The 23869-nt window shown below is 51.8% G+C and overlaps 2 protein-coding genes across 2 annotated transcripts in view; one reads left to right on the top strand and one right to left on the bottom strand.

Annotated features, from left to right (window-relative positions):
- The window catches only part of cp (ceruloplasmin), a 430985-nt gene that overhangs the window by 350552 nt on the left and 56564 nt on the right, over positions 1–23869 (top strand). The gene's annotated exons all lie outside the window — the stretch shown is intronic.
- ptmaa (prothymosin alpha a) lies at positions 9207–13670 on the bottom strand. The gene is made up of 5 exons (XM_015360915.2): positions 13508–13670; positions 10560–10631; positions 10258–10357; positions 9962–10032; positions 9207–9847 (listed from the first exon to the last, which is right to left on the bottom strand). The coding sequence occupies exons 1-5, from the start codon at positions 13550–13552 to the stop codon at positions 9803–9805; spliced, it is 333 nt and encodes a 110-aa protein (XP_015216401.1). The 5' UTR covers positions 13553–13670; the 3' UTR covers positions 9207–9802.

Genomic DNA, 23869 nt, shown 5'->3' with positions numbered 1-23869 from the left:
CAGTGTTTCAAAGAGAGAAGATAAGAACCATGACAAAAGTCAGCTATATCACAGGATCAAAGACAATCCCATCGGAACGGGGAGGAGGGGAGGCTAACGGGCTCGCCTGTCGAGACACGGACTGTAATTCTCCAGGCGGCAGGGCAGGTGGTTTTCTCTGCAGTGGGGCTCAGGCAGACAGGCTCCTGACAAAAGCTGAGGGATGGTGTTCGGACCCTCCTTGCCGGGACTCCTTATCAGTGATAATCTAGGACTGGGAACGTCTGCAGAAGAGGTTTGCTTTAAAATAAACCACGTGCAGGAAACCTCTTATGTCAACGGGCAGGGGGGGACTCATTGTTGCCGTCGAGATTTTGAGGCACGACAGCTCTACCCCCTCCATCGAACACAGCTCTCGGATACAGTCCTTACAGGTGGACCTCAAAAGCCCTGGGCAGTGGCAGCACGCGGCCGTTCCACAAGCTAGAGTGTTATCTTTCCCCTGGAACAGGATAATCTGCTGCAGCTTCAGCCATGTACATGATAATCGATCTGCACTTATTCACAGGAACGGCCCGTCGCCTTCCAGTCACCCAGAGATAAGTCTATTGTACTGTAAAGAATTGCACCGCACTCCAGACGCAATCAGTCTTCGCACTTTCGAAAACGCCTCACTGCCGCCCTGTGGGTGTAGGCAGCCAGTTTGTTAAAAGTGTAGCACAGCTTTGCCGTCGCCCATTCACCTGCGTCCTGTCAGGCCCACTCCCCAGTGCAAAACACAAAAGCCAGGCTGTGTCCCAGAGAGAGCGAGAAAGTGGAATTAATCGCCGCGGCGGAGCGGAAACTCAAGAAGGACAGTTTGCATGTGTGAGCACATTTGTGGCACACTTCTCACGGCGACTTCAAGAGCTGCCCGAAGCAAACTCCCCCCTCAGCCTGAGAGGGCCAGCAGTGCCCTTATTATAGAGGGAGTAAATCTTGCTTTAGCTAAATGCAAATCCAATTTGTGCCATAGTTACTGGGCTTCCTCCGGTTCTCACCTGATTAAAACAAGGTGGAGCTGCTCTGCCCCGGAGCACCAGGGCCAGGGATATGGAGACATTTACACTCAAGCAGGTGGGTTACTTCCTTAGCTTTTAAGGTGACCAGTAGGGAAAAGCGCTGCAGGAGTCCTGCGGGAGGTGGGCAGAGGGAAAGAGGCTGGGGGGGGGGTGGAGAATCGACAGTGAGCACCAGTGCCCCTGGCACAGTGGGGTCTGGTCCACTCCATTGCGTAATGCCAATTTCTGCCATGTGAGAAAGTGCCACTTACTGCAGAGAGAGAGAGAGAGAATTACACTTATAAACATCAGAGGTATGAAAACTCCATGTTCCTCACCAGGGGTGAACCTCGCAGGGGGCCAGTCCGACGGGCTCGGGGCTGTGGGAGACAGCGAGAGGTCACACCAGCACGGGGAGGAATGCGAGCACAGACGTGCCCAGAGGGAGCACTGTTGGGGAGACCGGCACTTACTGTACCCATCCTCAGCTCGGTGTCGTTGAATGATTTATTTTTATCAAAGAAAGGAGAATCTCCGCTCAGCAGCCCCATTGATTTAAAAAATCATTCCTCAATGGGACACTGGCCCAGCCCTTTGATTGGGTTCATTGTCTAGAGGCTGTATACATTTAAGCATCTGGGTTGTTGTCTCAGCTCGTAATTAGTTCTCTGTATAGTCCCATCCATTACTGGCCCTGCCCCTTCTAATACAGGACCAGTCTGCCCTCGGCTTTGGTCCCCATCTGTCGGGCTCCTGCTCCCCCCGAGGATGTAGAAACCATCGCTGCCACGAAGGCAGGAGTCTGTCTGGGCTCCCCTGTGCCCATGCCAGGACAGGCCCACTGAGGCTGTGCCATGTCTTCTTCACCACTGTAATCTGACAAAAAAGACACCAGTGCAAAACAATGTGAACCTGTCTGTGCGACACACGGAGAGGCACAGGAGCCCCTGTCCTGCACAGCCGTGCGCTCAGGGCAGGTCACTGCAGAGCTGGGAAACTCACTTCCACCCCCAGCTCTGAGCCAGCGAGCCACAGCACCATCGCTTTCAGCGCCTGCAGAGAAGGAAGGTTTGAAAAGCAAGAAAACAAGGTGAAGAGACCAGCGGGCCGGGCTGAAATGATGTCACCGCCCGGCAGTAGAGCATGACATTTGTACCTGTTTGGGACTCTCTTGAAATATGTTTGGCGTGGTGTGTTCTCCCACCTCAGCTCCTCAGACACATAAGGCAGGACTGCACCAGGAGGAACACGGAGGCACACTTTAGACACCAATGAACACAGCCGGCATGTTTCTAGGAAGGTGGAAGGAAACTGGGAGAAACCCATGTGAATACAGACACACCACACAAACTCCACACAGAAGGTCCCCCCTCAGGAAAAAAAAACAGGGCTCTTGTGAGACAGCAGTGCCTCCAATCCAGCAAACTGGATCTGAATCAGAAAAACCTTTTTCATCAATTAGCTGTTGAAGTCTTAACAGAAAAAGCATGTTCAATAAAAGAACATTCATGTGTCTGGAAGAGATTGTTGGATCAATTAGCTGAAAACTACCTATTGAGCTAGATGGGCTGAATGTCTCATTTGTAACCTTATTTTCTTTCAGACCTAAACACACCACTTCCCCTTTTGTAGGTAATCATCATTACAAGTATAAATTTCCCCATGAAAATACTGTCTTGGGAATCACATTTAGGGATAGACCTAATTTTTTCATAGCACTTTGAAGTTAATGAACTGGTGAAAAATAAAGAACATTAAAAAAAACATTCCTTTGACTTTATCAAGCATGCATATGAAAATGTGCAAACAGTGCCAAATTACAGGATGCCATCAACACAGAACCTGTGGACCTCCGATTATTAACTCATCACATTTTCTCAGAGCAATGCAAATAATTACACATTGCAAACAATATTTGAAGCTCGATATTGTGCCAGTACTAACAAAGAAAACACACCGCCAAGAATGAATAGAAGGAAGCAGTATATCGGAGCATTTTCCAACAAATCTAGATGTTGTAAACCTCAGAGATAACTGTGCATAAGACTATCAATCACACAGGGTTCAGAAATGCTAAAATTCCCAGAAGCAACGGACAGTCGGTCACACGTAATTTTGACCACAAATATATCCAGGTTTGACTCACTCAAGTGAGAAAAGTCAGGAGCAATTCCCTTCTTATTTTAGAAAACTACTTCAGAACCGCAGCAGTGCGGCCAGCTGCCGGGAACATGCAGTGCAGGGGCTGATAATTACGTTCCAATGCATGTCTGATGTGTGCCTGACAGAAGATAACACTCATTTGTGCAACTGAATTCAGCATACCAGAAGCGCACACAGTACTAATTTGGGCGCGAGGGGTTTCCAGTAGAGTTCCAGCAGTGCCCTTTCGGGGACGAGCTCTAGAAACTGCACACTGGCGGCAGGAATCGGGACTGAGCCCGGTCGGCACTCGAGTGGACACCAGCCCCGCGACAGTGCTTCCACAAGGAAACAAGGATCTCTAAAGCACACCTGGCCTACACACTGAGAATATTCCACCCTTGGCAGGACAGTCCGGAGTGGGTGACTTTCAAAGACGGCGGCGCCAGCAGGGGATGTCAAGAGGGTGGGCTGCTCGAGAGCACAGCCTGACAGAAGGACAAGCACAGGTTAGTTTGACGCTGTCAGGTGGAAAGAGAGGGTGAAACACACAGAGGAGCCTCTTCAGGCCTGTAGGAACCACTTCTTTTCTCTTTCCTCTTTATTGTTCATTGTGGAATGGACCTCCACCCATTCCTTCTAGAGACGAGGAGGGGTCTTTCTTGAATCGCAGGCCGCCGGACCACGTCTGTTGGACCGGAATAACCACATCTTTCACTTTAAAAAACTCAAAGAGACGGACAAGGGCTCTGAATGAACCTTGCCGGTGGTTGTGAAAGTAATGTTGTTGGTGTCTAGTAAATCAGGAAACTCTAGATTTTTTTTTTTCCTCCAGGGAATTTTGGCTGGAACACGGAGTGAGAAATGCTCGATCATCCCATAAACATGAGCATCTGTGAGTCTCGCCACAGAGGACGGGAGCAGTAACACGGCGGTGCAGTTACTCTAGAGGAAGAAGACCAAACAAAATGAAGAAATCGGGGTATGCGAGCAGGAACCGGCTAGGAGACACTTTAACAAAGCCTGACTGAATTTTAATGATATGAGAAACAACTTAGAACACACCTGAAGGTAAAACGGCGGTGTACTAGAAAAAAAGGAGACTCTCTAAAATAAGAGACACAACCTTATCATAGATCCATCCATTTTCTTACGGGTTCTTCCACTTCGGGGTGGCGGGAGAGCCAGAGCCTATCCCAGCAGGCAACGGGAGCAAGGCAGGGAGCACCCAGGACGGGACGCCAGACAGTACATACAAGAACATGGCTAATCACACATGTAACCAGAAAAAATAGAAACAGGTTACAAATAGAAACACGCCCGTCAGAGGGCACAGTTGCAAAATGAGTTCTGAAGATACGACCGTCAGGCTGAAACTGGGGAGCTGGTGTCCTCCTACAGCCGATTGCCCGCGCACACCTGAAGATTTCAGTTCCTCTAACGGATGAGGAAAACAGGATTTTTCTCAGTTCGGAAAAACAATGCCGACACACTCTCACTCAGCAGATCAGGGAAGAGCAGCGCGGAGCTGGGGCCGGCCGCAGTGGTGAAGAAGGCGGACTGGGAGACCGAGGCGCTGCGGAGGAGCCCGGCCACACGTCAGCAGGGCCAGTCCTGCCCCTCAGCTGGAGCCACACCGGATAGAGGGCCTGTGAGCTGGGGCTGGACCGGCCTGTGGTTCGCGGACCAGCTGCTGACCGGGGCCGGGCCTGCTGCGGGCGCACGGAACCAGAACACCCGAGCGGCACCTGCGGGCTCTCCTGGGACAGCTCCGCGAAACCCCAGCCAGACCCTGGATTTCAGCTCGGCGTCTCGGAAGGGGCTGCCGCCCTTGTTGATGTGAGTTACATCTGTGTAGAGCTTTTCACCCAAAGGGCTTTTTCACACAGAGGAGGGAATTCAACCAGGTCACCAGGGTTCACATCCCTGATCTTCCCGTCATGCCCACTTATCAGGATGACACAGCATCCCCATTGTGGTCCAGTGAGAAGAGTGCCCCCTACTGGTCCACCAATAACCCGCGCTTCAAGCAAGGACCTCAAAAGGCCTCCTGTCCCATTATTTACCAGACCCAGCTCTGCTTGGCTTTGCTGCAGGCAGGAAGACGGGAAATACTGCTGCCCCTGGGGTTGCTGAAGAAGGTGTTGCAGTACAAATCGAACACGGTGCTGAAGAAATTCTCAGGCTGCGCACACAGAGCTGGTTGCGGATCCTGCTAATCTAGTCGGTCACGGCCAGGACAGATTAGCAGCTGTACTGGAAAAATACCACGACTGTGCAGCATCTCCTTGAAACCAGGGCCTGGAATAGCACACCAGGGCAGCTTGCTCTGTCGAGCAGGCTAACCGAATTACGGCGCTATCCGCCAGGCCCTGCAGCAGGAAGCAGAGTGTCAGTCATGTCGGAGGAGAAGCTTTTAGGATGGATGGCAATTATTCCAGGGGCCTGCGGCGGTGACATCACCAGCTCAGAGCCTCAGAAACAGGCCCAGACAACTCTGCTGCGCGATGGACATCTTCCTGATAAGCCCTGACAGCGCTGTAGCAAACCAAACGGGCTTTACCGCTCGTATCTGCAGGTTGATCTCGGAAAAACCAGATGTGATGATAATAAACCGTTTCAAATATCCCCTTTAAACAAGGCAGAAAACAAACCTAAAAGAAGACCTCAGACAAGGTGACACGTCTCACCAGTTGTCCTCCCAGGAAATCAAAGGATTTTCCAAGACATGTCCTGTTTCCTACAGGAACGGGAGCAGAGTTTTCTGGGAGCTGCCCCTGTCGAAGGAAGGCACCCTGCTGGCATCCTGAACTGGAGTGAGTGGGAGTGACATTGACCCACCCCAGTGGCTGCCCCCAGGACCCCTCGGAATACCCTAGGACACCCATAAAGTACAGAGCAAAGAAACGCCCATGGACAGGAGCAGCGCGTGTGGACAGGGCCGCTCTCTCCCAGGCAGCGAGTCCGGGTTCAGGAAGCGTGATGAAGTGTGTGCGATCACAGCTACGGAATAACGGGCCGGCGCAGCTCTGCCCACAGACCCGGTCGAACCCGTGCCCGAACGAGACCGAACAACTTCAGCCTGCGGCTGCTGCCTCACAACTTCGCCCCCGAGAACAAAAAAGCTTCAATACAATTCCGACGAGATGTAAAAAATGACTATATCAGACTGCACAGCCATTCGGACGTGTCTGACTCTACAGACAGACGCACGTGTCAGCTTGTGGGGGAGAGGGGCACCAGTCCCCCCAGACGCAGGTGGCGGTACCCAGGGAGGGACGTCCCGTTCCCAGCTTTCCTGGGCCGGACAGGACCCCTCTCGAACCCCGGGCTTCAGAGGTATCAGCGCCAGGTGCAGAAGCCCTGCAGGTCCAGGGGTTCTGAACACTGCTCTGGGAAAAGGGAAGTCTCCCACTGGATATCTCATTTCAATCATCTTCATAACATCTGCACTACAATCATAATAATTATATTTATTATTATTATCATCATCATCATCATCATTATCATTAGCTAGGGAGATTACCTTATTCAGGAAAACCTACAAAATATACAATCAAGTAAAAAGTATATGTAATAAAAAGTACATGCTGCATACAGCTCGGCTCCACCAGCTCTGAAAGACACCTTTCTCCTGCTCGCTCTCGGTAGACCCGCCTACATTTCTTCCAGGTCCGTTTCCCGTTTTATCTCTGTATATTTTGTTTTTGCTGCCTGTATGTGACACACCACGGGACTTGGTCGACACTAACTGCACATCGTAAACCGGGGATTCATCGAATTAAATTTCCCAGGTCAAATTATTGTTGAGCCTCATGGTGCCGTTGAAATGTTTTGGGCCGTTTCCTTTTAAACGTTTTGAACGCGTTCCCAGTGAAAGACGTTTAACACGGAGCGACCACGGCTCACTCGAAGAGTTTCAGGCGGGTCTCCATTTTCCGTCCAGGCGCCGATTAGAAAAAGCAAATCGGGGTGTTTCCCCAGCTGCGGTCGCCAGTTAACTACTGGGTTGTGAGAAGAGGGTTTCGGAGTCAGACGCACGTCGTCCGTCCGGCTCTAGAAGCGGAGCTGCATGCTCGCTCGGCACAGGAACCGCAGAGACACCGGTGCTCCGTCAACCCTCCCCGGCACGAAAGTCAACTTCAAACAGTGCGGACGACAGGTGAGAACTGTACAGGTTGACACAACAGTGACCAGAAAACAAAACCGACACGAGAAGGAACCTTGACGCTGTAAATGCAGCCCGTCGATCAGCGAGCGACGTCGACGTAAGGCTGGTTAGAAAAACAAACAAACAAACAAACAAACAAACAAACGGAGAGCATCGTAAACGTGACCCATTCAAACGCGATAGCCTGGGTACCTGGGTGGTGGGGGACGATTAAAAGCTCTCGCATAAATTGTGATGCGGCACACAAGGGTTTGTAGCTTTACTTGCGTTTTGATAAAAGCACACCCGGCGCCCTGGTGCCCTCAGGCCGGCGGCTGGGGCAGCCTGGTCCGGGCCGCGCAGTTCGGCTGGGCTCGGCTGGGCTCAAAAGCCGAGGGGGACGAGCGCCGTGCGGAGCCTGGAGCACTACAGGCGTCCTTACAAGCGCATCAGCCGCCTCAACGCCTGCGTTCTGTTCAACTAAAGGCCATCGTCTTAATGGACAAGACCGAATCGGAATCGAGCTATCGTATTGAAAAGAAAACGGCATTACCCCCAGCGTATCCGCGGTGCATCGCAGCGCCTTTTGCCTGCACACTTTGATAACGTCCGGATCCCAGGAATACTTTGTCTGGTCAGCGGAAAAGTCGCTCCTCGGTGAACAGGCCCAGGGAAGGTGTTCTGGAGCCTGGCTGAGGTTGAGACGTGCAAGGCGGGTCCTGTGGCGTGCAATCTCAAAGTTTCACCAGAGCACCGGAGAGGAGCGCCTGTGGCTCAAGACAGCTCGCAACTTACAGGTTTCAAACACAGGAGTGTTAAAAAATAACCCGACGAGTTAAACAGACAGCGCTGACCGGCGGTCTGTTCCACGGTGCCCAACTGACCTTTTACATTTTAATCACTGATTTTTTTTTTATTTCTGATAGGACTGCGTTACAAGATACGTTGTATGAGCTCCTTGACCTCCGCGTATCCTCACCCCGTGTAACAGGAACGCTCTTCACGAGAACGATCTCTATAATCAGGCTTTAGCCCCGACAAACACCTTGCTTATCTCTCCAGCGTGCCTGTGGAGCTGAAATTGTCGTTGGACTTGGGAAAAGGGACCGCAGTGTGGAGCAGAGGGGACACCATCCGGGTCATCCCTGCGAACCGGGGTTTGTTCACACCGGACCTGCCTGGTTAAACAACAGAACTGCCTTCATCCACCCTACACACTGCAGCCTAGCTCCCCCACTGGCCTCAATTCTCAAACAGAGCTTCAGAGAACGGGTACAGAAAGGAAGCACTTTTATTTAAAAGATGCGATCACGGGTTTCTACAAGCAACAAGGTTATAGTGCCCGCATCGCTCAAACAGGCTTTAAATACAGAGACCTCCTCTGCGGCGGGGGGTTAACGTGGATGTTTCTCGGGTCTTAAAAGAAAGGTTACCGAGGTCCACATTCGAAGCGGACAAGCTGAGCCTCCTCAGGCACTACAGGGGCAGGTTACCCCACGAGCTTGCGCAGTCTTCAAGGTCATGACTGGGGAAACTCCCCTGAGGGCTGAGCCGAGACGCTCCGCCAGTACTGGTCTGTCACTGCAATCCCCAACACGTACAGGTGTCATAAAAGGAAGGAATACACCAAACTTAAAACTTGTTAAATGCAATATAATTTACGAGATCTTCAATCTTAAGGCATGAATAATTTACATTGGATGTTCATTTGTAACAGGCCAATAAAATCCACTAACAGCAAACTTGAAAAGGGGGCCTTTCCCATATACCAGTGAGCCTAAAGCCGCGCATCGTTAAAATGGAGGAGCGATTGCTTTTTCGACATTTAAAAGTCATTCTACGACATGTCTGTCCCAAAAAATTAACACGCGAATAAGAAAAAAAATTGTAAGAACTCACAAAATAAAATTCCGGTTTATTGTTGGACAACAAACTGTTCACACATACATCAAACAGGCCACAATAAACAGCAATTTTGTAGACAAAAAAATCCTTTTCTTTGGCCTTGCCATCTCATACAAACCAACTACTTATGGTACAACTAAAGTACATACACAAAGTTACTGGAATGCTCGGAATATTTTTTTTAAGTTTTTGATTTTTTACAAGTTTTTTCTGTTGAGATAACATGACATGGTCAAACCACAAGTAAAGTCTATTTTATAGTGAAGCATCAACTTCAAAGCACCGTCTGGTCATCAGAGATCACGGTCAAAAAATGGCTGACCTCCTAACAATATGTACAAAAATATAAAATGTAAATAAAAATACAAACAAATTCTCCTTTTAAAGTATTTAAGAAGATAGAGCCTTGAAGTCTTGGTAGGTTTTTAAAAAATTTGCAGTTGGTGTGTTTTCACGGATGTTGTACTCTACTTGATGATGACCACATTTTCTTCTTTCCAACAGACAATCTGAGAGGAAGGAGGGGAGGAAGAGGAGGATGTCGGGGATGGGGACAGGGGGAATCAGCAGGGGGCGACGGGAAGTCCTAATCGTCCTCGTCGGTTTTCTGCTTCTTTGTTTCAACATCGTCCTAGAAGGAACGAGAAAGGGGCAGGGTTAGGGGCAGCAGCCAGGCAGCCTCGGGTTCGAGCTGCAGACCTCCCTCGTGGCGCAAGGCCCCCCCCAAAAAAAAGAGGCCCCGTACCTCGTCGTCGTCCTCCGCTGCCCTCTTGCCAGCGCCGCCCTCGGCCTCTTCGTCATCCTCGTCGTCCTCGCCTGCAAGGAGTCGGTGAGACTTCAGTGAGCGGGGCCCCCCGCCGCCACAGCACGCCAGCGCGGGCGTCACCAGGGCGAGGGGCGCCCCGGGAGCATGGCGCCGTCACGTGCGAGGCAGGTTCCCATGTCGGGGTCGCCCCGAGCTGCGTGCAGGGGAGGGGGGGGGCGGGGGCGGACGAGCCTTCATCGGCCTCGGAGGGGAGCCGCGATCCCAGCAACCCTTACCTTCGCCGTCGTCCTCCTCGTCGTCCTCCTCTCCCACCTCGTCCTCGTCGTCGTCCTCTACCTCGTTCTCCGCCTCCTGCTCGCCGTTCTCCTCGTTCTCCTGGGGGGGTGGGGGGCAGCAGCAGACACTCAGGACAACTGCACAGCGATGGAATAGAATAGCCCCCCCCACACCCCATCCCTCCAGTAAAGTCTACCAGCACACGGGCCTCCTGTCAGGGAGGTCGGGACCACCGGAACGCCGATCGCGCGGTCCACAGGCCCGCTGCCCTGGGGGCGCGGCCCGGCGCCCGGAGACTCACCGCGTTCCCGTTGGCGGGGGTGTCCTTGCCATTCTCCGCATCCTCCACCAGCTCCTTCTTCTCCTTCAGGTCCTGCGGGGGGGGGGGGGCAGAAGCGGGACGTCAGAGGGCACCGGGAGTCTGGGAACCGGATTCCCTCGGGAGCGGCACGCGCACGAGCTCTGGATTAACCCCGTTTGTATTGGGGGTCCCCCCCCCCACCACCACCTTAAACCCATCCAAGGGAGACGCGAGTGCCTGCTGCTGTGGAAGCCATGTTGTGAATAACTTTGATTTGGATATTTTTAAAATCGTGAATCACTGTTATTCCCCTTCGAGTCAACTCCCCTCCCTGCTCTGTAAAACACGCTTTCGCTTTGCATTTGAAATGCGACACGTCCATCCCCGACACCCCATTGGCTGTGCTCCCGGCCTGCCTCCCGCCCCCCTCTCACAGACCTAGAGAAACCTTGTAATCCGACACTTGGATGGCGCTGAGGCACCCTGGGCATTGTAGTCCCCCCAACACCACAGGCTCCATACGCTTCCAGGAAGACACGCCCGGGGAAAACACTACAACTCCCAGGGTGCACTGCCCGGCTATTTTAACACCGCAAACTGAGCGCTGGGGGACGAGGCAGGCGGCCAGAGAGAGGCTGGCAGATTGAGCTCGACTGGAGGCGAGAGACAATAGCGACCGGAGAGGGGGGAAGAGAAACAACGTTTCGCGGACGCGTGTGTCACTCCGAAATCTTGAATGAAAAGCGAAGCCCCGCCGCTCCAGAAGCGCGAACCGACCCCCCCCCACCGGCACCGCCAGAACCGGAACCGTAGCAGAACTAGGTCACCTCCTGCCCGGGTCTCTCCCTGTATTGTCAGGGACCGCACTGAACAGCGAACGGCGGCTTGTTTTCGTCTCGTCGGATGAGTTTCTTTGAGAAACGGACCCGTTTTTAATTCCCCCGCCCTCCCCCTCTCCGATCAGATTATCGTCACGGCGAGGTGCAGAGGCGCTCTCCTCAGATCACCGCAGCTCTGAGCGGTGTCTCCCGCGGACGTCTGACTCGGGAGAAGAAACTCTTTATTAATTAGTTTCTGTAATCTTGAGCCCTTAAGCCGGTTATTTCCTGCATCACGCCAGCGCCGCCCCCTCGCCTATCGTGATGCGCTCCTGCGAACGGAGCCGCCGGTCCAAGTTCGTCAGCACAGCCCGGGCGCCCCGGAGCGCCTCCTCCCCCCGGCAGCAGCCGGAACGCACCCCGACGAGCACGGGCGAAGCTGAAGGGCAGACCCCCGCGGTGACGCTGGATGTGGGCACATCGCTTATTTCGCGCAAAAGCCGCCAAAAAAAATGAAAAACCGGGCTCCTTAAAACCGGCCAGGTCCTGGGTCCGATTTTAAACTCGGCGGCGAAGGACGCAGATGAGTGCTGATCGCTTTGTCGTGTTATTCATTAAACAACACCACCACACACACATTAAAAAGTAGGTTACTCCAAGCGCGCACTGCACCGGCACGGGGGTAAAAAAACCCCCACGACGTTCCCACTGCGATGAGTTTGGGCTGGTGTCGATTCAACTTTCTGTCCGTGTGCTCCGCGCTGCGCCCCCGGGTCGTGCCCGAGGTCCACCGCCACCACTCCGCCGGGGGAGCAGGCAGTGCCCCCCCCCCCATAAAAAAACCCCTCTGTCTCTCTATCGGGGGTCGCGGTCGCCCCTCGCCCACCCGCAGACACCCGCAGGTGACCGGCTCGGCGCGGGCTGGGGACGCGCTTCGCGAGAGCGGAAAATAAAAAACACACAGACCGAGTGAACGGCGCAGCTCGACGGCTGTACCAGCCCCCCTCCACCACCACCACCTCACACTCCTCCTCCTCTGCCCCGAAGGCACACCGACTCCCGGAATCGCCGTGGTGCTGATCCCAGCACCGGGACACCGAGGAGCGGAGCCGCCGCTCGACCCGGCCGGCCGGCCAGCGCAGGAGCTCCCGGCGGGGACGGGACGGAGAGCTACAGCGCGCCTCGCTTATTTCCCCCATCTGTCAAAGCAGATAGCAGCAGGGGGAAAGATCACACACGTCTCCTCTCCCAATCCTGTCCTTCTCAAACTGTCGCTCGAAGCCAGCCGTGTATCTGCGGCACACATCCCGCTCGCCAGCCCAGACCCCCGGCATCCGACAGCCTCCAGCCGCCCGCCACAGCGCTCCGATTCCCACCAACTTCTTCATTTCTCAGAAGTTTCTTTTTTTTTTTTAACATTGACACATTATGGGAAGCCGCCGACAGAAACAAAACAAAAAAAACGCCAGAAAAATCCGCAAGTAACTTTTAGAATATAAATACACACACACACACGTTTACACTCCCGCACGCTCTCGGGGTGAAAGTGCTCTCGCAATGAGAGAGAGAGAAGGGGCTTCTGCTGAAAACACTCCACGCACAAGGTGGGCGAGAGCGCAAGCCGTGTCCTCTCCCTGCGAGAGGCGGCGCGGCGGTCCGGCACACGCTGGGGGGGAAACCTGGTTTTGTTTATTGTTTTTTTTTTTAAGAGAAAGGGGAAAAAAAACACCAAAACAAGAGGTCGCCGCCGCCGCGAGCCCCTCCAGCCCGAGCGCTGGGAAGAGGAGCCCCGCGAGCACAAAAGAACCCGCGCGGACGGCTCGCACCACTCCGGACAATGAGAGAGAGAGCCGCGCGCGCAGGGCGAGCCGGAGAGCGGACCGCGGCTCGGGGCGACTCGTGCGGCTCCGGGTCCGCTTCGAGGAGAGGAGGAGGAGGAGGAGGGAAAAACACCATCCAGCGCGCACTCGGTCTCTGCCGTTTCGCTTCGACCTACCCAGTCCGATTCGGGGTGACGGGGATTTCTGAAAAATCTGCATTTGTTTTTTTTTAAAACAATTTTTTGTGTGTGTGTGTGGAAAAAAAAATTGTAAACCCGACGCATCAATCTAACCCGTCTCCCATCCTTACCTTAGTGGGGATCTCGGAACTGGTATCTACTTTTGTGTCTGCCATCTCCCAGTCTTCACGTTTGATATCGTTGAATAGGGGGAAAAAAAATAAAAGACAATCCAAACGCTACAATAACAATACAAATATGGCTATTAAGTGCCAGTGGCGAACTCACGCGGCGGCAGAGCGTTTAATATACAGTTCTGGGCGGAGCCAAGGGGCGAGTCGGTGCGCTCCGATTGGCCGGCGCGGCCCGCCATCGGGGCCTCTGATTGGCTGGCCCCGAACAATGGCTAGTATTTCTAAACTTGGAAGACACGCCCCCCTCCAGCCTCCTGGAGACGGAGTGACGAGTTGCTGCTAGTTCTCAGCGCGGCCTCCAATAAGACTTTTTTTTTTTAAAAAAAAGAAAAAACAAATCCACCTCTCGGGTTCATAATTGGTGCGCGACTCCGAATACTTGCGTATATTCGTGTTATCCGCGCCGCAAACCTAAAACGTCTACGCAGAAATTCTTCTACAAAAATGTACAGAACAGTACAAAGCGGTGCTTGAAGTTTTGAAGATGGAACATGTTCCCCCCCCCATCCACCCACTCCAATATTTGCAAACAGTCGCGTAATGTTGGCAGATGCGTTTTGTTTCCGTCTGTGGAGTCCAGCCGCTGAAAACGCGTGGTTAACCTGCTCACACGCCGTCCGTGTGAGCCGCTGGCCCGGGGCGACACGGCGAAGGACGGCCACTCTGTCTTCGTCATGTCTACTCACACGGAACTGCACCCTAGGTTTTTCAATTATTTTTCATTAGTTTAACTGCTTATGTGTCATTTTCGGCCAACCGTCCTGCTCTGTGGATCCCTATGCAAATTATCTCTTTCATACGTTTCCTGCACGGGCTTTTTTTACACAACACACTAAACACTATGGAGCATTCTTAAAAACATTGCCCCCAGTGTTAAGCACACAGCTGAACCGCCGGCCGGCCCTCCCCCGCTCTCTCTCTCTCTCTCCCCCCCGACTGTACGAGATAGACACATCAAGTTTGCATAACGACGTCGACGACAGTGCGCAGTCGTCCTTCGGGTTAGGTTTTTTTTTAACCGAATTCAGCCATTAAAAATATGAAGGTCGAAGCGAGAAAGAGGATATCGGTCTGAATTTGGAACAGAATGTGCTGCTTCTCTTTTGTTTGTCTTATAAACGCCCTTTTACACCACAAAGACGAGGCTCCACATTTTGTAGGTCAGACTTCGGGATAAAAAGCCCTCTTTCACGGTTCAGTCGAACTGAACACGCCACAACAAACATGGAGGATGATTAATCATTCACGCAGCCTTCTGCGTAACAGGACTCGAATATTAATTTCTTTCCCCTCAAATCCCCTTTCCGACTTTAAACAGTTTTACAGGACTCACGTCGGTACTTTTCTTTTAATTCGACACATGCGTCGAAAAGTGATTGTGCGGGAATGAATCCCAGAAGGAAAAAAAAAACCCCAAGTCGCGTAGAGATTTACCCTACCAATATGGCGCAGCCCGAGCCCTCTCTTGCCTTTGATGGTGCGAGTGTCTGACCGAGCCGCTCTCTGATTGGTCAAATAACTGGAGCGAACGCCGACTTGACGCTTTGCGGCCGCCGATTGGTCAGAGGCGCAGTCCATCATCACGGACCCTCGGGGGCTGGGCGCTTGGAAAACCTGGGACGTGGAGCCGGGAGCTGCGTGGATCTGGGCGGCCTGCGACTTTGCCTCGAGTTGCTGGTGTGTTTCTCGTGAGAAAAGCCTCTTGGGTGAAAGATGTTTTCCCAAACCGTTGTTATTAATGCGTTTGGGGGTCAACGTAATGTAAATATACAAAAATATATATACAAAAAAAGATATAGACGAATAAGTCAAAATGAGATATTTTTCGAATCAATTAAGCGTCTTCTACTATCAACACCAATTATAAAAACTCTCAGGAAATGTAACAAGGTTTCCAGTTTTTTTAGTTGTGTTACAGAAGACTAATATTGTACGATACAGAAAGTACGATGGCATGTGCAATATTGAGGGATATATACAGATGATGTATTTTGATGGCGCCTTCATCCCCAGGGAGACGTGCAATTCACCACTCTCTCCCACCCGTGTCTGGGACCCGCACTCCGTGGCCCCGGTGAGTTCAGGAGCCCGAACCCCACCTCCACGCCGCGCGGGGCTCCCCTTTATCAGCAGCCCGAGATCTGTGCTCCCGAGACAGACGACACCAGGAAGGTGAAGATGGTGGATCTCGGAGCCGCGTGTAGTCAGATGAACGTGTAGTGATTATTACAGGAATAATAAGGTGAAGATGCCGAAGACGAGGCAGAAAAAGACCGTTTATGTACCTCTGGGATAGTTTTAACGATCATATTCAGCTAATAATTAACATAGTTCAGGTGGGGAGCTGCGTCAGCCTGCGTAGTTCAGCAAAGGAACAAGTAATACGTTTATTCCCTGCTGAAAAGAGGAGAAAGAAAACGTTTCGGCCGTGGAGCCTTCTTCAGGTGTGAGTAATAAAGAACATACAGTATACCACCTACGCAGCCCTAATCTCAAAGCGACCCCAGTGTGATGATCGGGGTGAATACGTACAGTATTATAAGTGGGAAACGGGGGTGCCGTTAGTCTCACAGGTCACCCCGAAGCAGCAGGGGGGGGGTCCTCAGCGCCTGCCAGGGCCAGACCCCCTTGACGAAGGGGCAAAACTCACTTCTCCCCGCCGACCTGCGGGGGCAGAGGGGCACCTCGCGCTTGGGGGGGGCAGGGGATTGAGGGTTGAAGTGGGTCCCCGCCCCCCAGTGTGGAGCCCCGGGCGATGGGCGCCATACAGATGCAAGGACGTCATTGTCATGGTCATCGGCGTCGTTAGAAAGTGAACAGAATGGAATCGGCGGCTCTCGGAGGCGTGCAGGTGACACGGGGGGGTGATGAGATAGCGGGGGGGGGGGCGCGTCTGTGTGTGAGAGGAGCCAGGAAGAGGGAGGCGGGGGTGAAGGTCGCAGTGGAAAAGCTCGTCAACTGCTCGGCGACGAGCACCGCTTTCACTGCGCCGATCAGAGCCCATGCAAACCCAGCCGGGCGTCACGACCCGAGCCGACTCCGCCGGGGAACAGAACGAGCGCGCCCGAAGCGCCCCGCTCCCGGCAGGAGTGAAAACTTCCAACATATCGAGCTCTGCGGGTGATTTATATACATATATTTACGGAAAAGACACGTGCATGCCTTACTCCGCAGAATCCGTCCGCGTCTGCGGCTTAATGTGATGACGCGCACGTATCAGCATCTAGCGCACACCGGCTCTGAGAGACACTCGGAGCGCGGATGGGCGCCTTGTGAATGTACCGCCGCCTCCACTGGTGCCCGCAAGCACCTCACCCGGCTGAATTAAGCTGACCTTGACGTGCTCCGGTGAAAGGTGACACGGGGACGCTCTTCCCGGTCAAGTCATGACCTGATCAAGAAAACACACCGGAGGGGAAAAAAAAAGCCTCCTCTTTCGATGATTCTTACTTTGTCCTTTGAATTGTGAATATTGCTATTAATCCACTCCCTTATCCCCTTTATAATGTCAGTCCCCTATATGATCGGCATTAATGGTTTTGCTTTACACACAGCCAGTACAGGGAGGTCTTAATGCAAACAAGGTGTATTTAATGAGGACGTAAATCATTTGTCACTCACAGAGAGACATCACCTGTAACAGGTACGACTGTCACACACACATTGCTGGCACACCTGTGGAAATGAATCTCAGTGGGCACAGTTTGATTTACATGGTATTGTCAACAGCTCTGTCACCCTGCAGCTCCCAGCTGGCCGCCCACTGGAGCTCAGCAGGGTGAGCCTGGCCAGTACCTGGAGGGGAGACTCCTGGGAAAGCTAAGGCTGCTGGTGGAAGAGGTGTTAGTGGGACCAACAGGGGGCGCTCACCCTGAGGTCTGTGTGGGTCCTAATGTCCCAGTATAGTGGATGCTGGTGGATCCAGGTGGATGCTGCACATTGGTGGGGGTGGAGGGGATCCCCATTACCTGTAAAGTGCTTTGAGAGGAGTGTCCAGAAAAGTGCTATATAAGTGTAAGCAATTATTATTATTATAGTGACGGGGACGGGGACACTATACTCTAGACAGGCGCCATCCTTTGGATGAGACGTAAAACAGATCCTGAGGGTGTTTCTTGAAAAGAGTAGGGGTGTTACCCCGGCGTCCTGGCCAAATTTCCCATTGGCCCTTCCCAGTCATGGCCTCATTACGATCCTCATCTCTGAACTGGCTTCATCACTCTGCTCTCCTCCCCACTGAGAGCTGGTGTGTGGGGAGCGGACTGGAGCATCATCCAGGTGGGGCTGCACACTGGTGGTGGTGGAGGGGATCCCCATGACCTGTAAAGCGCTTTGAGTGGAGTGTCCAGAAAAGCGCTATATAAGTATAAGCAATTATGATTATGATTAGTATTATGATTATGATTATGTATCTCCCTTGTTGGTTGGGAGACAGCAGCCAGTGTAGCCTTGTGCCCCCAGGATCATAAAAATAGAGGAGAAGTTGGAAGATGAGAGGCCCTTCGGCCCACGGAGCACACATGGGAGTAAGGAGCTGTGTGAGTCCAGTATCTCATCCAGCTGTTTCCTGAAAGAAACCAGGGTATCGGCTTCTGCATCCTGGCCGGGGAGCTTGCTCCACCCACCCACAACACTCTGTGTAGAGAAGTCCCCCCACACACACACACACACACCTGACACGTCGCCTGAAAACACAGTTTGTTTGCTTGCTTATTCTTCATCCTTTTCGAAGACAAACACCCCTGAGTCACCCGTGCGACACACAGGGTCCTGGACACACGTCGATATCGCCGAAGGAAATCACAGACGAAAAGTACATCTTCTTTTAGACGATGTCCTTGAGTACCACAGCCACACCGGTATTATATGTGTATAGAAGTGTTTAGTTCGCATAAAAAGAGAAAATTGTCATGTTGTCATTCTTTTATTTGTATGAGAGAGAGGTTAAAGAGAAAAAAGTTTTGGTTTACCAAAGTTTCGGGGGGTACGAGGGGGGTACGAGGGGGGTACGAGCTGCCTGCCTGCCTGCCTGTCCTTCTGTGAAGATCAGTCGTGTCTCTCGGTCTGGTGGGCCGCTCCTCGGGGGCTCTGAAGAGCACACGGGGCTCGCGGAGGAGATCTTGCAGTCCAGCTGTGCCGCTTTGTTTTCTGAGGCGAGGACGTACCCCTGGGGTTCCCGGGGTTCCCTGCGCGGCGACGCCCTCTGGATGAGCGACTCCAGTCCCCCCCCCCCCCCGACAAAAGCAGTGTTGCTCTGAACTGTCCATTAAAACCAATGGCAGTTAAGAGTCCCGGCAATGCTACCGGCCTCTGCGCAGGGCCGACCTGCCGGGGGCAGTCGGAGTGTCCTGTGAGCACAGTGTTTAGGACAGATTCTCGGGGGCCAGTTTCAGTGTTTTACTGAAGGCACCCTGGTGTGTTAGTGCTGTCCGAGCTGTGCTGGCGGTGGTCACTTCGGGTTTTGTCTTCCACAAAAGCCCGTGGGTCTCTACTCGACCTAGTTATGCGTCATGAGGCCCCTGGTCTGCTCTGCTCCAAGCCTGTTACTGCTACGAGCCTCACAAGGAGGAAGCGCTTCGAAAAGGATGCTGATGAGACCTGGAACAGGGACGAACAAACACATCCTGCCCTTCCCACCTGTTTTGGGGGCCAGTAGTTGTGATCCGAGGAGCGCATCCAGCAGTTTCCTGAAACAAACCAGGGAGTCGACTCCCGGTGTTTTTCAGCGACCTGATTCGAGTGATCCGAATCTTCAGGGGCTCTGACGGAGCCGCCCCAACGGGCCGGGTCAGAACCTACACACGGAGAGACAGCGCTGGAGAGGGGCTTTGAAAACGTCCTCACACAAAGGGTTGTGGGAGCCTGGAACAAGTTACCCAGCCATGTGGTTGAAGGGGGTTGAGACCTCTGGATCATTAGCTGCTAAATACCCAAAGGGTTGGCTGGTTGTAGCCCTCTCTTTGGACAACTTTATAGACTGCAGGAAACCTCCAGCACTGTGTGGTTTATAATTGTGTCCCAAAGAACACTGTATCCCTGCTTCTGCTGGTCCTTGTCTGTCCGCTCTGTGATCTGCAGTGTGCATGTTGTTTTCCAGCACAGTCACCGCAGTCGCACAGGTAAAGTGATGCTTTCAACGTTTCTAGCCATCGCCTTTTCATTGCCAGGCCTTCAGTCATCAGCCCAGCGAAGAGGGAGAGGAACGTGTAGAAAACGGAGAACCAGAAACCCATCTACCTAAATTCCGTAGAATAAAGTTCTGTTATTATTATGACTGTTATTATTATTTTTTGCTGCAGCTCTTCCTGTTTCCACGCAAACCCCTGCAATTCCAGAGGTCAATCCACAGGCAGGACTCTTTCTAATCTGTCCTCACTGTTCCTCGGACTGAAGGATGCCACGGTGACCTCATCCCCCTGCCTGGGCAGCACGGTAGTAATACTGGACTCTGTTGGCAATTATTGCTCTTAAAGATGCTGTATGAAATAAAGTTATATATACGTGTATGACAAGGATGACGTCTTCTAAAGGGTTGTGGGAGTGTGGAACAGGCTGCCCAGCCGTGTGGTTGAAGCCGATACCCTGGCTTCTTTCAAGAAGCAGCTGGTTTAGTTTCTTACAAATGGTAAGACTAAATTCTCTTAGACTACTGAGTCTTGACAGTCTCCTGCTCACTGATTAATGTTTAAGCCACAGAGCTCAAATACCAAGAAAATCTATCAGAGAGCATCGCATCATTAATACCAGTACACAGATTATTAACTCAGATATCTGCTAATGCTAACTGTTCAATAAGACCTCTCTTCCCCTCATCAAACTTTAATGCACTTTAATAGAAGTTGTCTGCGGATTAAAGGCAGTCAGTCCAGAATGCAATTTTGTTGGATCACCCAGTTGATAAGTACATAAATCAGATATGTAACGTATGACTCACGCAGCATGTGCTGAAGACACTGCACAAAAAAAAAATCACTGTTGCAGTTTTGTGCTTTGGCACTCTTCCTTTTGTTTATTGTCAAGTCATTCGACTTTTGTCTATGAGATCTACCGCAGGTCTAACCTGGGCAAAGCAGAAAAACACACGCAGGAAGCGTTCAGCCACACAGAGCTACTGCCTGCGACAACAAAGCTCATCCTTTTCCAGATCTTTCAGACAAGCTGGACACAGAACTACGTGCCCTGGGTGACAGTGCTTTCTCTACCTGTGCCCCTTGCATTTGGAACAGCCTCCCTGGTCATTTCAGTCAAGCAGTTTCAACTGAGGCCTTTAAAAGGTCCTAAATCCCTCCTCTACCAGATAGCCTATCAGCATCTACTACTATAAACTAATTTCCCTTTTCCTTTTCATAAATACACTTTAAGTTCCTTGATTCACTGCACTGAAATGTGTTATAGGAATTCAATCCATTATTATTTTTTATTATTCACAGCAAATCATGAACCTGTCCGTACTGGCCAGCCCGTTCAAAACCTGCACATGTCCCTCTATTCCCTGGTGAGGAGAATCAGGAGAAAGCTAAGAATGTCTTCGGTAATTACCATGTGAAACAATGTGTTGCTTTTTAACTGACTTGTCAGACTGGTCCTGATATGTCTTCAATAGCACACCCTGTTTTCTTAAGGAGAATAAAGGCTTTGATGCTTACATCTTTGTATACAATGAGTGCCCAGCGTGGGCATGACATCCTGTTAAGGATGAGCAGTATTAAAAATACAACTACCAGATTAACCGCCGATGAATTACGGTTCAATACCGAACGTCAGTGCTTTCACAGAGTTCAGTCAGGTGAGGTTTTTATTAAGAGAAACAAATTAAGCAAACAGGTTATAACTCTGAAGCAATTGAAAAGGTAAGCCAATACCATGCTGGCTAATAAGCTTTCTATTTTTTAATAGTTGAAAATAAAGCACTTGAAAATGTGTGGGTTATCGCGTCGCACAAATCAACAACAGTTCACAGCTTCTGAAGGCTGGAAGAAGCAGTTGCTTCTTAAAGGTGTCAAAACCGATTTTAAGAGCCTTTATTTAACTTTATGCGTCGATTGAGAATAAACTCTCCTTCAGAACAAGGAAGCTTCTTGCTCATTTGTACAGCAAGGTCTTACTGGCAAGACCTGCCTCAGCAGTGTTCTGTCAGGGATTTGAACCCACAACCCTGAGGCCCAGACTCCAGAACACAGCACTCTTCTAAGACATTGATATTTACATAAGATATTTACACTATTCCTGGATATTGGTAGGATTCTACCATATTCCTGTTAAGCTCCTGGTCATATTCCTATTCAGCTCCTGGCCTATTTCAAGTGTCACTCCTCTCATGTGGAGTATCTTCTGATCCAGCACTCTGAAAGTCACTAGAAACACTTTTGACCTTGGCTAATATTTCGGATCTAGCAAACTAGTGTTTTCAAAATAAAATCATACATAACTGAGGGTATTGTCTGTGTGGAGTTTGCATGTTCTCTCTGTGTTCCAGTTTCCTCCCACAGACTAAAGACTTTTTTTTTAAATAAGATCGTCACTTGCATTAGGAGTTTGTTTTTTCACAGACCCCAACTTGGTCTCCATGAGACACACAGACAGGGAGAGAAGCTGGGGGTCAGAGCGCAGGGTCAGCCATTTATACAGCACCCCTGGAGCAGGTGGGGTTAAGGGGCCCTGCAGAGTGGGATTCCTCTCTCAGCCACAGGATTTGAACTGGCAACCTTCCAGCCACAGGCGCAGATCCTGATCCACAGAGCCACCGCTCCTTCTGGGAAAATTATCCCTGGTGTGAGTGTCTGCCCTGTGATGGACTGGCGCCCCCCTCCAGGATGTACCCCACATTGCACCTGTTGCGTGTGGGGATAGGCTCTGGCTCCCCAGCATCCCTGCATTGGACAGCGGTCCGAAGTTGGATGGGCCCAGCTGTGTCTTGAAAGGAGCTGAGGGACTGGGTGCTTGTTCCATCCTCCCCGCGACCTTCTCGTATAAAAACCTCGCCTGCAGGCGAGTGCATTTCAACTTAGTGGAAATGTAAATGTAAGAATTCAAAATAGGTGAATCCCAGTCTCCGTCTGCACTACAGCTTAACAAACGACTACCGCCCCCTGGTGGTGGATTTGAACAGTTGCAGCTTTCAGCGAGGGAGCACTGCCTTGGGAAAGCGGCGGTTGCTTACTGTAGTGCTCAGTGCGGGAAGAACACTTGAACAATTTCAAAATGAATAATACACACATCCTTTATTATTTTTATTTTACATTTTAGTCTTTTTTTTTTCTCCCGAGGTGTATTCCATCAACAGCCTTTATATGACCCTTTCAAGAGAACTTGTTCATTGTCACAGACGTGCTGCAGGCGTTGCAGTACTGGGCACTGGGCGAGGGAGGCTGCCCGTTTTGCGATCACGGTCTGCGCAGGCGCACCAGCGGACGCGCGTCCCCGAGGGGGTGGGGGGGGGGGGGGGGAATGCCCGCGAGACTGAGCTCTTCGCCGCTCGCTCAACAGGTGCGCGTGTCAACAGGGCGCGCGGCTCCACACAGGAAGTGGTAAAGGCGTCACTTACACTCAACCTGCAGAAAAAAAAAAAACACACGCATATCTATACACACACAGACACACGCGTCGCGACCAGCACGCACAAGCTCTGATATTTTTATTGCAGAACGGAATGGGACTCCCCTGCTGTGGGTTTTTCTTATACAAGAGCAGGGAAGCCAGCAGTCACTGGGCCAGTCTTTGTAGTAAAGGGGAGTGAAGGTGTTCTCTGGTCTGGACTCTAAAGCAGGGGCCACAGACAGAGGTGCCGGAGACCCTCCTGCCTCCTGGTCTTTGTTTCCACCTCAGCAGACAATTAAACAACCCAGTTCGTTTCTAAATTAGCCGTGTGTAGGGTTTGACTTGAGCTCTTCTGCAGCTTCGGCAGTCTGTTACCTTGAAATCACCTCAGGGCCTGGTTAGAAATATGACAACCCTGCAGCTGATTAAATAATTAGACTAGGACCGGAGAGCGTGACTGGAGGAAAGAAAACGGGAGAGGAGTGGAGCCAGACCCAGCTGTCAGAGCGGACTCCAGGAGTCTGGATCAAGCCCTGGGAGACTATCGGCTCAGACCAACCAGCACGACCACCAGTTCGGCAAACGAGCTGGAGAGCGGCACAGTATTCCGACCTAGGCGTTGTGCACCGCTGGGATATCGGGGGTACCGCAGGAATACAGGGGCTCCCGATCGCGCGTGCGGGGGGATCTTTCCGCGGATGCAGCTGTTTCCATCCGTTCCACGCGCTGACTCGACCAGCGTGTGTTTTTCCTCGGTCCGGG

Source organism: Lepisosteus oculatus, chromosome 13 (assembly GCF_040954835.1).
Source record: "Lepisosteus oculatus isolate fLepOcu1 chromosome 13, fLepOcu1.hap2, whole genome shotgun sequence".
Taxonomy (NCBI): Eukaryota; Metazoa; Chordata; class Actinopteri; order Semionotiformes; family Lepisosteidae; genus Lepisosteus; species Lepisosteus oculatus.
The sequence above is the reverse complement of the archived record's forward strand: the minus strand, read 5'-3'. Positions and strand labels throughout refer to the sequence as shown.

Bases quoted from the DNA above. Each gene is read 5' to 3' on its own strand.
- ptmaa (XM_015360915.2), bottom strand. From the start codon at position 13,552: ATGGCAGACACAAAAGTAGATACCAGTTCCGAGATCCCCACTAAG. The intron at 10,033-10,257 runs GTAAGGGTTGCT...GACTCCTTGCAG, and splicing joins CGAGGAGGACGACGGCGAAG to GCGAGGACGACGAGGATGAC. The intron at 9,848-9,961 runs GTACGGGGCCTC...CGTTCCTTCTAG, and splicing joins CAGCGGAGGACGACGACGAG to GACGATGTTGAAACAAAGAA.